We start from the raw sequence: 14,948 nt of genomic DNA, 5'->3' as shown, positions 1-14,948 counted from the left end.
AGTTTACTATAAGGCATATACACTGCTACTGAGATCTATCTAACCTTTGAGTATGACAAAACTGATTGTTGAAGGAACATGTTTGTGGGCCGTACTTTGCTTTGACCTGGAAACAGTAATAACTCTGGGCATGAAAGACAGTTCTACATATTTAGAACTGGAAGGAGCTTGGGAGATAGTAGAAAAAATGCTTGCTATGCAAGCATGGAGTTTGATTCTCAGCACTATATATATATATAAACAGTGGAAAGTCTGCTGTTTACCCATGAATCACTAGGGTCCCAGCCTTTTTTTTTTCTTTTTTCTTTTATTTTTTAAGATTTATTTATTTATTATGTATACAATGTTCTGCATGCATGTGTCCCTGCAAGCCAGAAGAGGGCACCATTATAGATGGTTGTGAGCCACCATGTGGGTGCTGGGAATTGAACTCAGAACCTTTGGAGGAGCAGCCAGTGCTCTTAACCTCTGAGCCATCTCTCCAGCCCCCAAATGTGATAATTTTTTTTTTTTTTCGAGACAGGGTTTCTCTGTGTAGTTTTGGTGCCTGTCCTGGATCTTGCTCTGTAGACCAGGCTGGCCTTGAACTCAACAGAAATCAGCCTGCCTCTACCTCCCAAGTGCTGGGATTAAAGACGTGAGCCACCGCCACCCGGCTCCATATTTTTTTAAAAGGGAATTTAAAAAAAAATCTGGGCATGGTGGTATGTGCTTCTAATTTTAGTGCTTGGAGGTGGGCGGGGGGTGGGGGTAGGATAGGGGTTGGGGTCTCTTCAGCTCCTGGGTCCAGGTGAGAGACAAAAATGAGGTGGATGGTTCCTAAGGAACATCTGAGGTTGACTTCTGGCCTCTATGTACACGTCTTATGCATAGACACACATAAGACATTCAGGAGGAAAAGACCTGCAACGAATCATTCCCACATTTTACCCTCATTACCTCTGCATTCAACAGAACCTCTCAAGCTTTTGTGACTTGTTACTGGGTGGGAAAGAGATGTGACTGGCATTTATTGATCAGCACAGTTAAAGTGTTTCCACAATGGTCTGTGAATTTACTATATTTAAACCAGTGTTCTAGGATGACTTTTGGGGGAGAACAGTTTTTAGACAGGGTTTTTACTCTGTAATCCAGGCTGATCTGGAACTTACTATGTAGGCTAGGCTGGCCTCAAACTCAAGACTAATCTTCCTCTTGATTTAGCCTTCCAAGTGCCAGGATTAAAGGCACAACCCACCAAACAGCCTGAAATAACTTCCTAAGAGAATGTTCCAAGTTACTTCCTTCCTTTGCAAGGATCTGTCAGAAACTATGGGAGGGACCTGTTTAATGTGACTAGACTCAAGGCTGGTTCCCACAAAGCTGGTCTTTATTTACTTGGAGCATACTCGGTGCTATTAAGGTGAATACTCTCTCTAGATCTTACTGCCACTCTGATACATTAGAAAACCTGTCCAGACAGTTGTTCAAGAGAAGCTTGACAGTGAAGGATATCTTATAAACTCAGGTCCATGTTATACTAAAATAGAAAGGCTACCTTGCTTTGCTAATGTTTCTGTCCACCCCTCATCCCTGTTGAGGAACTTGACAAATTCCTGAGACCCAAGGGATAGCTTTTTTTTTTTTTGTCTTGAGGCAGCGTTTCTCCGAGTAGACCTGGCTGTTCTGGAACTCGCTTTATAGACCAGGATGGCCTCGAACTCAGAGATCCACCTGCCTCTGCCTCTCAAGTGCTGGACTAAAGGTGTGCCACTACCACCTGGCGGGCTATTCATTTTTCTTAGTGGCAAGTGCTATGGTGTTCTTTTATCTTGCATGAAAAGATGAAGGCCCAGTCTAATCCTGCTGGGATTCCTATCAGTAGCCCTAGAAGGCTGAGGTAGTTTAGAGGTGGTTTAAATGGCAAAGCCAGTTATCTTACCAGTGTAATTCCAAAGTGTGTCTCTTACGATTCATTAAAACCTAATTATATTTGATACAAAGCATTAGTTTTAGAGTTTGGCTTTCAAATTAATCTTTGACTGAGGAATGCCTTTACTCTGTGACTTTTACACTGTAGTTAGCTCAAGCTGTTTTTAAAAGGCCAGTTTTTAAAAAGCTTTAGTTTTGGGGTTGCCTTAAGATGAACAACTATGGCTAGGTGGCGGCGGCGGCGGCGGCCGCTTTTAATCCCAGCACTTGGGGGCAGAGGCAGGTGGATCTCTGAGTTTGAGGACAGCCTGGGCTACAGAGTGAGTTCCAGGAGAAACCCTGTCTTGAAAAACCAAAAAAGAAAAAAGATGAACAACGAAGAAGGAATCCTAAAACAAAAGGTGTTTTGTTTTTTCTTTTTTTGAGACAATATTTCTATTTTAGGCTGACCTTTAACTGACATCAATTCTCCTGCCTCACCCACTCAGGTGCAGATTCCTGGCTATCAAAGTTTTGAGGCAGGGTCTCATGTTTCTCAGCCTGGCTGATACTGGAAAACAGCCTTGAATTCCTGATTCCCCTCCCTAAACCTCCCAAGTGGCAAGTGCTGGGATAACAGGCATGCATGTACCACCACACCCAGCCTAAAGGTAGTGTTTTGTCCCCCCCCCCATAGTTATACATATGAAGACTTTAGAATTCCTAGCATAAAATATAGGTACTGAGAATGTAGTTTTCTTGTGTTTTGAAAAACTAGAATTTCTCAAAGTAACATACCAAGTATGTAGTCTGTCCGTCCCCCTGCCCCCCCCCAAGGCAAGCTACCACTGAGCTAAATCTCCACCACCACCCCCCTTTTTAAGGTACTTAATATGCAAGGGGCTACTACTGATACTTCTGTAAAAATGGCTTCTTCACTAAAACATCCGAAGACAAAGCCAGGGTGATGAGTCATCCATTGCAGTAGCCTGTTCCCAGTAAAAGAATTACTTTGGATAGCAGAGTTTGTTTTAAGGCTTATTAGGTTATCTATTTTAAGGTAGGACTTAAAACCTTGCCTTTCAGGTACAGTTTAGGAAATGTGGTTTTTAAACTGGGGACTGCCCTTTCTCTTGCCTCTGTGTGTCTGAATATTTAGATAGCACAATCTCATAATATACATCTTTTATTACCACAAGTTACTGATCTTTAAAAAGACATGCCAGTTTGGGGGCTGTTTTAGTTTTGGGGGACAGGGTCTTGCTATTTGGCAGGGCTGTCTTGAACTCTCAATCCTCCTGCCTCAGAACTCCCCAGTGTGGGGATTATGGGTGTGTACCACAGTGCCCTCAGCATTATCATCTGGACCTTTTCTCTTGACTGTTTGAAATTTAAGGTGCCTTTGCTGAGAGGAATCTGCTTAGTCACTGAGTTGCTTTTAGTGCTTTTCCCCAGTTCTGTCTCTCATACTCAGGATGAGAGAGGCTTGGGCAGGCAAGAAGGCAGTTCTGTTAATAAGCAAAATGATTTGGGATATCACAATCTACTTTCCTTCCTAAATGATTTCTGAAAACAACTCCTTCTTGAAATTTCTTTGTGTGATGACACAGCAGTCTCAGGACTCAGTGCACTTTTTGGTTAGCTATTTTATACCAACTAAGTAAAATCAATTGCTTTGGAGATTCTAAATGTCCTTAAAATTACAGAGTCTGTATGAAAATGCAAGGCACTTGTCAATAAATTAAATTGTGGTGATCTGTTCATGATGTAGCTCTTACATCCCAAATTCTGAGACTGAAAATGCAATTCGATTAAGCTACTGCTATTTCTGTAATAAAACAGTAACTCCCTTAGAATTTTAATTTAGAGTCTGCCCACTTCAAAAAAAGGACTTAAAGCCTCATATTAACACGGTCATTTAAACGTTGCAGTTTAAACGTTGCAGAGCCCATTCAAGTGCTTGTCATAATAAAGTGAAATTATGCAAACACAAAGCATCCTACAATATGGTGGCAAGGCTCTTCTTCACAACCATCTCCGACTGCCCTCTTATCTGCCAGTTTCTTCTCTCAGCCTAGGTATGCAAGACAGTTTGGGGGGGGGGAGCACTAAAAGCAAGTAAAATGACTAAGCAGATTCCTCTAAGCAAAAAACTGCTTACACAAAATTATTGCATCCCCAGTGGGTTCTTATGTTAATGAAAGGGGCATTGAAAATAATTTTCTCAAGAGTTTTCAGGGGAATTAAAAAAACACAAAGATGAAAGGCATGGGATTGAATTCTATAAACCTTCCCTATATTGGTGCTATTGTGAACCATTACATCTTATACTTGATCAGGGGCTCGGAGGCGGCTATAATCGCCAATGAATGCTGCAGACACCTTAAGGCTGTGGGAAGACACCGTGCTCCGGGTCTGAAGTGCTTACACTGCCCACAGGCAACGGCCCTCCAAACGCGTACGACTAACAGTCAATCCCTCCGTCCCAAGAGACCGGCCCTCGATCTAAATCTCTAAGACTCACTCCAAGGCCAAGCTCATCCCTACACTAGGTGGGTCTAAATCCACTAAAATGTCGGCGGGCGCGCTCTCCAGGGCCAGCCCGGGACACTGCCCACATGGCCTCCTTCCCTGTCGGGCCTCGGAGAGGTGGTTTATCTGAGGAACTCGGAGAGCCGGCCGGTTCTCCCCGCGTCAGAAGGGCGTGCGTCAGGGCAGGGAGGCTTGCAGCCCGGCATGATCCCCCTCCTCCCCTGCCTGAGGTGTCAGCAACCACCCACTGCATGAAACCGGGCGGGCGGGGGAGGCGCGCCGCAGGCAGCCGCCCCAAGAGCGCTGCGGCGCGGCCGTTTTCCTGAGTCACCCCGGCGCCCACGCCGCGGCCTCCTCCTCCGGCGCTAGCTGCCCTCCCGCCCCGGCCGCCACGCCGGCAGGGGGCCCAACCGCCGCCTCATCCCCAGCAGCCGCGGCCATTCCCTAACCCTCGTCCTCCGCTCTGGCAGCCGTCAACCGACCCTTCCCTACCCGCATCACGTGCACCGGGAAGTGCGTGGGTGGGGCCTACAGCGCCTGCGGAAATGACGTCGGTCGCCCCGAGTCGCATGATGTGGCAAAATGTTAAAAAAAAAAAAAAAGAGGTGGGGGGAGGGGAGGAGGGGGAGAAACCGGAGCCTTGGGGAAAGTGATGAGTCGAGAAAAAGTAGTCCCTCGGTTCCCCCCGCTTCCCCGCTGTCGCATCCGCGAAGGGCGCTGCGCGCGCTGCGTCCCCGAATTCCTACGCCCGACCGCGGCGCGGCGCTCCGTGGAAGGCTACATAAGGCGGAGGGGGTGAGCAGGCTGGGCGGAGTTCTGCCCCGGGATCCTTCCGCAGGGCTCAGCCGTTTCCGGAGTCTGCGCTGCTCCCGGTTCCGCCATTGCGGCTCTCCCGGCCCCTGGAGCCTCCGCCCCCGACCCGAGCTCTTTCGTCTGCCTGCCAGTTTCCTGCGTCCCCGGAGAGTATCCTGCTGAGCCCAGCCTCCCCCCCTTCCCCTTCTCCTCCTCTCCCTTGGAGAGCCCGGGCAGCCACTGCCCCGCAGCCCCAGTGACAGGAGGAGACCATACCCCCCGACAGCGCCATGGCCCAGATTCTGCCAATTCGTTTTCAGGAGCATCTCCAGGTGTGTGTGGGTCGGGGCTGCTGAGGGCCTTTTCCGAGGGTCGTGGGAAAGAAGCAGCTGGCGGCTCGGCCTGAAAGGAATCGAGAGGAGGGGAGTCGGGGGGGGGGCGGCTCGGTATTTGGCATAGATGGAGGAAGGGACAGCCTCTCGAAAGCCTAAAGGGTTAAGTGATATTAGACTAAGATGGAAATGACGAATTGGAGTGCAAAGGGCGGCGAGGCCAGGCCTTGCGTCTGACGGCCTCTTCATCTGCTTCCTGAATTGCAAGAACTGCGCATACTAGACTAGATCCCCCTTTCCATTTTACTCAGTCCATTCATTTGGGGAGGGGGGAAGCGGGGAAGCGGGGAGAGATTCTCGCACGTTCCCGGAGCGAGAATCCTCGTTAACCCCGGGCCGATGCGGGGCTGTCACCTTCCCTTGGTCTATTCCCATTTTCACAGTGAGTCTGCACCCAGAAATTGTGTGGCGGGTGGGTTGGGGAGGAGCAACCTTTCTCATCTTCCCTCTGCAGTTCACGACTGAGAAAGGCACCTTGGGGTTGGGGTAGCAGTGGCTTGTGTCTTGCCTTCCCAGACTATAAGGAGCCGAAGGTCACTCACTGCAGGAACAGAAAGAAGAGATGGAGGGGCGGCTAGGGGCGGTGTCAGCCTCAGGGTGCCTGGGGTCAAGGTCCCAAAGGAACGCGCATATGCGCATATTTTTCCTTTCTTGGTTTCTTCGTGGGGTGGTGTAGCTCTTAGCCTCACTTTGATTCTAGAAGGTAGGGAGAGTTATTTAGAGGTTATTTGTGGCCCACTGGAATCTAGCAGGTAGTTGTGGGATTAGGGCAGGTGTATGTCTCACAGGACTGTGTGGAATGCATCAGAGCCTGTTAGTAAGTGTATAACTGCTCTGAGTCAGTACCAGACCAGTTGATCTGTAACTGGCTTCTTTTCAGTAGGTTGGGGCGACCTTCCCCGCCACAAAACCTTATCATGGAGTCAATACACCATTGTCTAGCATGGCAGCATGCCAGTGGTTGGCCTAGGCAGGTGACCATTAGAGGGCTTCGCTGAATTAAGCTTCTTCTGAACTGCTGATTTTCCTCGTTCACTTGCCCTGGCTCCTTAACATCATTATTTGGTCATATTAAGTTACTTCCTCCCAAATATCCCCATAAAGAAGCCTGCTTTCAGCTCTACCTTCTGAAGGGCTAATTTCTAGAAGGAAGGTGCAATGGTCCAAATCAGATAATCCATCTGTTTTGGCATTAAGATCACAGTTTTGAAAATGACAGTGCTGCTCAAGAAGTGAATTTTTGTCCTCAATTCAAATCTGTTTGGGTTCCCTCTTTTAACAACGAATATGAAGAGTTCGTGCCTTCACACTGCCCCTGGATCCTAGTGGACAGTGTACTTGTCCACATTAAAGTGCACCAGAAATAAAAACCTTTCTGCAGACATGTTTATAAACCATACACAAGACAAGCAAAGGCAATTGCTAATCGTTCCACATGACAGTGGTTTGCCTCTTGGTAAATGTTATTTCTTGATCATTGGTGATTATAGTTTTTCATTTCTATTAAATACACTGGTCCTTGCCCAGTGAGACTGTCCCCGTGGGCTTTTGCCTCATGTGGAGACCCACTGGACAAGCACTCATATATTGATCCAGTATGAGGCTGTATGGTTCCCAACACTATATATTTTCGATATTCCTCACATGGGACAGAATTGTACACTAGCTAGCTAAGAGTGATTGGATATACAGAAAAGGAACACTTACAGTCACAAAGTTCAGTTGTTTATTTGTTTTGTTTTGTGTTTGTTTTTTGGAGAGGGGTGGGGAGAGACAAGAATTGTTGAATGGTCCTACAGATTGGAATCCAAACTTAACCCAAATTAAAATAAATTTAATGGAGGTGTGGCACGTGAGTAGCAATTTCTGCAAATAATTGAAACTGTTTCCTTCTCAAATGTGAAGATTTTGGATATATACAAAATTGCTTTACAAGTATTCTTGAAGATGTCTGCTGTTTATTTTTTATAGGGCCATGTTACACTTGAAGCTTATGCTGGGCTGGTAGGATTCCATTCCAGTAGATAGTGATCAGTTGCACAAAAAGCCCCCATCACCTCTTCTAGACAATGTATCTCCTGACCTCAGGTTTTTATCTACTCTCTTTGAGCACATTATTGGAAGGAATATTTCAGTTGTCATCTGATCTCCAAGCCTCTATACCATTGTGCTTAGTAGAAAACAATTTTCTAAGACACATAGGAGAAGAACTGGAAATAAGGAACTAGAGAGTGTAGAGTTAACTTGTGAAACTTAACAGCAAACTCTAAGTTTATTTTAAACTTTTTTGTAAGAATGTTGCAAATAAAAATTACTGTTTTCATGAAGATCTGTCATCAAGGCTTGGAATATCAATCACATCACATAAATGTTAATATTTCATGTTATGAAGGAGTTTTTGTCAGAGTTGCAGATTCTGAAGAAATTCTAGGCTGCAGAACTCAGTAAGTTCGGTGCTAGCCAGCAAAACCCTGTCTCAATAAACAAAACTCCACTGCCTGAAATTCTCAATTCTTGGCATATTAGGCATCTTTTCGATTGGCACATTCTGTTGAACACTCTGGTACTTTTAGTTTTCATTTACAAATCTCCCCACCCTGTTCTTCCTTTGATCCATAAATGCAGGCATGCAGTATGTTGCTGAGTTGAATAGTTGACTCCTGCTAAGGTTTTGGTTTTCCTGGGAGGTAATACATGCTTAGGAAGACTAGAAGAGCACCTCACCTGGAGTTACACTTTAGTCTAACAGGGAAAGAGTTTCTAAACTGAAGACAGGGTTTTTTTTTGTTTTGTTTTTTGTTTTCAGAATTTTTTAAAATGTTAATTTACTCAGCTTTAAGGAATTGGTTAATTTTACTGAAAATGCTTGTGCTCTGATTGGGGAATACTTGAGGGAATGTAAAACTATAGTTTTCATTTTAATGCAGTGAAATCTGTAGTCTTTAGGAACTTGGTAGTTTGCTGTTGGAGCAAATCTTTCTGATCATAACTGGGATGTGTATCTTCAGGGACCCGGTGATGATGAATGAGGTAGAGAATGCAGAGAAGAGCAGATTCCGACTGTCTTCACTCGATCCTTGGTCCTCTCATTAACAATGAAGAAAGTGAGACTGAAGTAGTGCTCAGGGACCATAGTCAGAATGGGATCTCCATCTAGGAGTTCTAAAACAGTATTTTGAAGAATGGAATAATTCTTGCCCTCCTTTCTTCTCTTCCTCCTTTCTTTTGAAGCAGGGTCTTACTGTGTAACCCTGTCTGGTCTGGAACTCACTGTGTAGACCAGGCTGGCCTTGAACTCTGGGAGAACTGCTTGCCTCTGGCTCCAGAGTACTGGTATTAACCACCACACCTGGCCATAAATCATATAACCACCACACCTGGCCATAAATCATCTGTTTTTGAGACAGTATCTTGCTAATGTTAATGTTGCTCAGGGTGTTTTCAGACTCAAAAATCCTCTTGCTTCTCAGCCTCCTCAGTGCTGGGACTCTAGGCCTGCTACCATGCACTGCAGCAGTGATTGCCTTTGAGAGATGCCACATGGTCTGAGATGCCTCCATGCTTGAGAGTGAGGACTACTCTCTCGGCAGAAGATGACAACTCACAATCATCTGTAACTCCAGTTCCAGGGGCTCTTCTGACCTCTGAGGACACCAGGCACAGGTGGTGCACATATGTATATGGAGGCAAAATGCTCATGTGCATAAAATAAATCAGTCTAATTTTTAAAGAGAGAGGAAGAAGCTACATAGACTTCCTACCGCTTTTGTTGGACTTTGTCCTTACCTGTTTAAAGTATGATTAGTGATGTGAGAGGGTGAACAAAGGAGGCCTTGGGGGGGTGGAACAGATGCTGACGGACAGAAAAATGGGAGCCACTGATTTTGCTAAAAATAGAGGTGGAATTCATGTTTGATTTAATTCATTACACTGGAAATACTATTTATTATGTAATCAGTGTAAAATTTACAATCAAGGTATTTTATAATTTTTGAACATTTTGGTTTACTTTAAAATTTTATTCATAATGTCTGGGTGGTGGTGGCACACACCTTTAATCCTCACACTCAGGAGGCAGAGGCAGGTGGATCTCTGTGAGTTTGAGGACAGCCTGGTCTACAGAGTGAGATCCAGGACAGGCACCAAAACTACACAGAGAAACCCTGTCTGAAAAAAACAAAAAAAAATAAATAAATAAATTCAAAATGGGCATTTTTGCATCTGGGTCTAGACCTCATCTTCATTGGAAGTACTTGATATGTATTTAGAGATTATATGCTTTATTGTAAGGACACCAGATTTGCACACTAGATTATTTACTTTGTTCTGTTTTGATTTATCTTGGTTTATTTTTTATTTTTATTTTTTGAGACTATATAGCCCTAAGTGGCCTAGAACTCATGTAGACCAGGCTGGCCTCAAATTCAAATCCATCTGCCTCTGCTTACCTAGTGCTGGGATTCCAAAAGCGTAGGCCACCATGTCCAGCTGACTTGATTTTCTAATAGTTGACTCAATCATCAACTACTAGTTATTTGATTTGAACTACTGTAAAATGAGTCACAGTATCCCAAGTTGCAAGAGCTCAGTGTGAGGTGTTGCTTATGGCCATGTATATGAATAATACAGATTGCATCTTGGATTCTTTTCTTGTTTGTAACCATAGGTGTTGTCTCTCTGTAGATCCTTTATATATCTGAACATTTGATATATAGGATTTAATATAACAATGGTTTTAAAAATTAGTGATCTGAAGTTGTGTCTCCTTCCAAATCTATGATTTTTTTTTTTTTTTTTTTTGAGGCAGTGTCTCACTGTGTAGATCAGGCTAGCCTGGAAGCTGCTATAGTCCTGCATTCAGAGTGATAGCAGCCTGTGCCCCACCACATTCTACTGTTTTTGTTTTTTTTATTCCTTTTTGTTTGTTGGGTTTTTTTTTAGGCTAGGGTGTCTCTTAGCTGTGTAGTCAAGAAGGGTGGTCTCAAGCTCATGGTCCTCCTATTTCTACATTCTTTAAGGTGGTGTTGGTGAAGTGAATATATTCACTGAGGTGGGACTACATTCATAGATTCATAGTTGATAGTCCTTTTTTTTTTTTTTTTTTTTTTTTTGGTTTTTCGAGACAGGGTTTCTCTGTGTAGCTTTGCGCCTTTCCTGGGATTCACTTGGTAGTCTAGGCTGGCCTCGAACTCACAGAGATCCACCTGGCTCTGCCTCCCAAGCGCTGGGATTAAAGGCGTGCGCCACCACTGCCCAGCGTTGGTAGTCCTTTATTTATATGGAATGAATTCATTTGACATATGTGCCATTCTAACACTACATGAAATCAGCTTATCTTGTAAGCCAGTGGCAATCATAGTTCTAGGTGTCTACCATCAACTCTAGTTAATGTTATTAATTTGTAGGGATGGCCAAAAGCTTGGATAATTGCCCTCAAATTTAAGCTACAAAATCCAAACTCCATTTTTACAGCTACTTAAATACCTACTATGTTCTTACTAAAAACCTGCTAAATGTTTTATGTTCATCCCCCTGGAAAGTTGGGATTACCCTTCCTTTATAGATGGGAAAGCTAAAGTTATAGCAGTAAACTTATCGGACCACACAGTTAGTAATTAGATTTTTAGTATTTATATTTTCAGTTGGCAAGGTGCTTTCTTCAATGAATAGTCTATATAGGTTTTTTTTGTTGTTGTTGTTGTTTTTTTTTTTGAGACAGTTTTCTCTGTGTAGCTTTGGAGCTTGTCCTGGAACTCTGTAGACTAGGCTGGCCTCGAACTCACAGAGATCCACCTGCCTGTCTCTTGAGTGCTGAGATTAAAGGCATGCACCACCACCGCCCAACTAGTCTATATAGTTTGAACTGCAAACTATATCACAATTAGGTTAGTGGGATGGCTTAGCTGGTAAAGGCACTTTGTTTCGTAAGCCTAGCCACCTGAGTTCAATCACTTGACTTCACAAACTAACTCTACATCTCACTGAATGCACAAAGTTGTCCTTTGACCTCTGTATACATACCATGGCATGCATGGGCATGCACACACATTATAATAACATTTAAAAACAGTCACTATTGCTTGTTCTGTACTGAGGTGTTCTTTAGTTCATACATTTAGTAGTGTTTCTTTTCATGCATTTAAGTGTTTTGTCTGTGTAGGTGTATGTACCACATGTGTGCAGTGCCCACAGAGGCCAGAAGAGGGCGTTGGATCTCCTGGATCTAGAGTATAGACAATTGGAAGTCATCCTTTGGATGCTGGGGATTGAACCCAGGTCATCTAGAAGAGTAGATAGTGTTTGTTCTTAACTACTGAGCCATCTCTCCAGCCCTAGCAGTTTTAGTTTATTTAGGTAGTTTTGTTTTGAAGATAGGGTTTTCCTATGTATGTAGACTAAGTGCCTTGAATTCTTCATCCTCCTGCCTTAGCCTCCCAAGGGCTAGAATTACAGGCATGTGCCACTGTGTCTGGTGGCATAATAGCTTTTATATGAGCAATCATTTTTTTCTTTTTGTCTTAATTATTTAGATGATACTTTTTTTTTTTGTTGGAGCTGAGGACCGAACCCAGGGCCTTGCGCTTACTAGGCAAGAGCTCTACCACTGAGCTAAATCCCCAACCCCTAGATGATACCTTTAAAGGGGATTTTCTCTGAGTTCTCAGATAAAATACCCAAAAAGGATTAGGATTAAGTTAACTTGTGACCAGGATTATCTGTATCTCTCTCATAAAGTAGAAGTTTTGGGACTTTCCTATTGCCTTTTCCTTAATGACAAGAATGAGTGTGTTCCATTCTGAAGCCACTGTTGTCTGTTTCACTGTATGGTCATGATTTTGGGTTTATACTAATGTAAAACTTGAATTGGGAGACATTGTACTTGAGGATCAGGGAGGGAGGGAGGAGTAGAATATGCTTGCTCAGCTTGAGTAGCATGCCGTAGGAAGGAAAGTGGATGCACATCTGTAGGGTTGTGCTTTGGAGGCAGAACTGACAGCTTTATTCTTCCTTTTCAGACTTAATAGGGAAATAGTTTTTGTTTGTTTGCTTGCTTGCTTGCTTTTAAGTTGGGTAAAGTAGGCTTTCTTTTCCAGTTATTTCTGCAAGAATAGGAACCAAACTCATTAAAACCACATTTCATCATACTGTGAAACTTTAAACTGCGGTGTACAGTTCTGGAAAATGCTGGTCTGGGTTTTATTTGATTATGTCAGGATTTTAGCTCATCCCAACTTCCTCATTTATTAGTATACTTCTCGGGAACTGTGAAGTTATACTGTAGTACAGGTTGTGTGTATAGCATAATACTAGACCTTATTGATCCTTCTCAACTGCCTTCGAGAAGTGTCCTTTTATCTACTCAAGGTACACATGTACAGCATGTTGAAGAAGAAAATTACAGTCTGCCCAGTTATTGAAGCCACGATCTTGGAGTTCTGCCAGATTGTTTTCCATTTTCTATATAGGTATAGAAATTTTCTATATAGGTATAGAAATAGTCTAGGGACTATTTCTGGAGTAGGGAAGGGAAGAACCCTATGGTGACGCACACCAAAGGGTCTTAGAGATAGCAGTGTTTTGATGATCTTTATCTATTGAAATGGGTAATCATAGTAGATGAAAAGTGGGAGTTAACAGTTGCTTTCTTTCATTTATTTATTTCTGACCAGCTGGCTTATCTGAGAATCCACCAAAGACTCCTGCTCAACCTGTAGAATTTATAAATGTATAGGCTTAGAACTTTGAATACACTTTAATTTGAGGATGGTTAATCAGGTGAAAAGAAACCCGTAAGGGGCACATGGTTTATAAACCCATCTCTTTCCCACTCTGCAGTGATCTGTATTTGGGAATAGTGAACTGTGGATAAGATGGATTTGTGATTGATTTTTTTGAGGGGTGGTGGAGTATGGTGGGGTTTGAGACAGGGTTTCTCTGTGTAGCCTTGGTTGTCCTCTAACTCACAGAGATCTGCCTGCTTCTGCTTCCTGAGTGTTGGTATTAAAGGTGTGCACCACTACCACCCTTGATTTCTAACCATAAAACATCTTTCAGGAAAGAATTTTTTTACTAAGAGTCTTACTGAGGTCCTGCCAGTTGGCTCAGCAAGAAAAAATGCTTGCTGTGGAAATCTGATGACTCGTTAGTCCCTGGAACTCACAGTGGAAGGGGAGAACCAGCTCTGCAGAGTTGTCCTCTGACTTCCGTACAGGTGTCAGGGCACACAGGCACAAACACACTCATCTCACACACAGTTGTAGACAGTATTTAGTTTACAGTAAAAGTGTTGCTGAGCCTGACAAGGTAGCAAGAGGAATGTTCCAAGTTGAGACCAGCTTGCCCTGAATATTGAGTACCAAGCCAGCCATGATTATATAGCAAGGCCCTGTTTGGAAAAACAAAAGTCTGCATGTTATTAAGCTTCTTACAGTTACTTACTTGAACACTAAAATGTTATTTGACAAAAACTACCATGTGCCTGAAATCACCTGTATTTGTATAAGGCTACTTTATATATCTTACAATTTATTCTTCTTCATGTGGCCTCACAATTGGAACTCTTGGATGTCGCAAACTTCTTAACTATTCCCTGATAATTTATATCCTAAGACAAATGGGAAGAAATTTCCTGCTATGCACATGAAATTTGAAGCATGTCTAAAAGTTTCGTGGTTGTGCCTTAATTAAAATTTACAGTATATGAGTGTTTTGCCTGTATGAGTATCTGCACTACATTTGTTCAGTGCCTACACAGGAGATGAAGAGGGTGTTGGATTCCCAGGAACTAGAGTTAAAGATGATTGTGAAACACCATACGAATGCTGGAAGTCAAACCTGGGTCCTCTGGAAGAGCAGCCAGTGCTCTTAACCACTGAGCCGTCTCTCCAGTGCTACCATAATGGATTTTTAAAAAGCATTTTGGCATAGAGATGATTTTTCTGGTACTAAAAAAAGGCACTGGTATTAAAAAATGCTTATGAAAATAGTATCTGTTGATTTTTGTTGCTAGTACAGAATACATGAGATCATTTAATTTATAAAGACCAGACATTTATTTGACTTATGGTTCTGGGAGGTGACAGGTGCAGGAACATTGCTTCGCCTTTGGTGAGGGTCTGGTTACAGCATCTGGAGAAGGCATCACATGGCAAGAGGAGACTAGGTTGGCTTGGATTTGGCTCATATCGAGCACTGTCAGCTCATCAAATCTTTGTTGCCTTCCTTCTGTGTTATTTTTTTGTGTAGCTGTGACGAAGATGTCTGTGAACATGACCTGAAGAAGGAAATGGGTTTTGGGGGGTTCAGTCTGTGGTTGTTTGGTTACACATACTTGGGCAGAAA

General features: G+C 43.4%; 1 protein-coding gene across 5 annotated transcripts in view; it reads left to right on the top strand.

The window, feature by feature from the left end:
* The first annotated feature begins 5,221 nt into the window (after positions 1 to 5,221).
* Cltc (clathrin heavy chain) overlaps positions 5,222 to 14,948 on the top strand; it is a 64,643-nt gene continuing 54,916 nt past the window's right edge. For 2 of the 5 annotated variants that reach the window (XM_028878280.1, XM_028878278.1), the window contains exon 1: positions 5,229 to 5,546. In XM_028878280.1, coding sequence (XP_028734113.1) covers positions 5,505 to 5,546 — 42 coding nt within the window. In that variant the 5' untranslated portion in view covers positions 5,229 to 5,504. Of the gene's footprint in view, positions 5,547 to 14,948 lie in introns of all 5 variants that reach the window. The other 3 variants (XM_037201445.1, XM_028878276.2, XM_028878279.2) reach the window with 3 other exon arrangements.

Source organism: Peromyscus leucopus, chromosome 8b (genome assembly GCF_004664715.2).
Source record: "Peromyscus leucopus breed LL Stock chromosome 8b, UCI_PerLeu_2.1, whole genome shotgun sequence".
Classification (NCBI taxonomy): domain Eukaryota; kingdom Metazoa; phylum Chordata; class Mammalia; order Rodentia; family Cricetidae; genus Peromyscus; species Peromyscus leucopus.
Note: the sequence above shows the minus strand (reverse complement) of the source record. Positions and strands in the feature narration are given on the sequence as shown.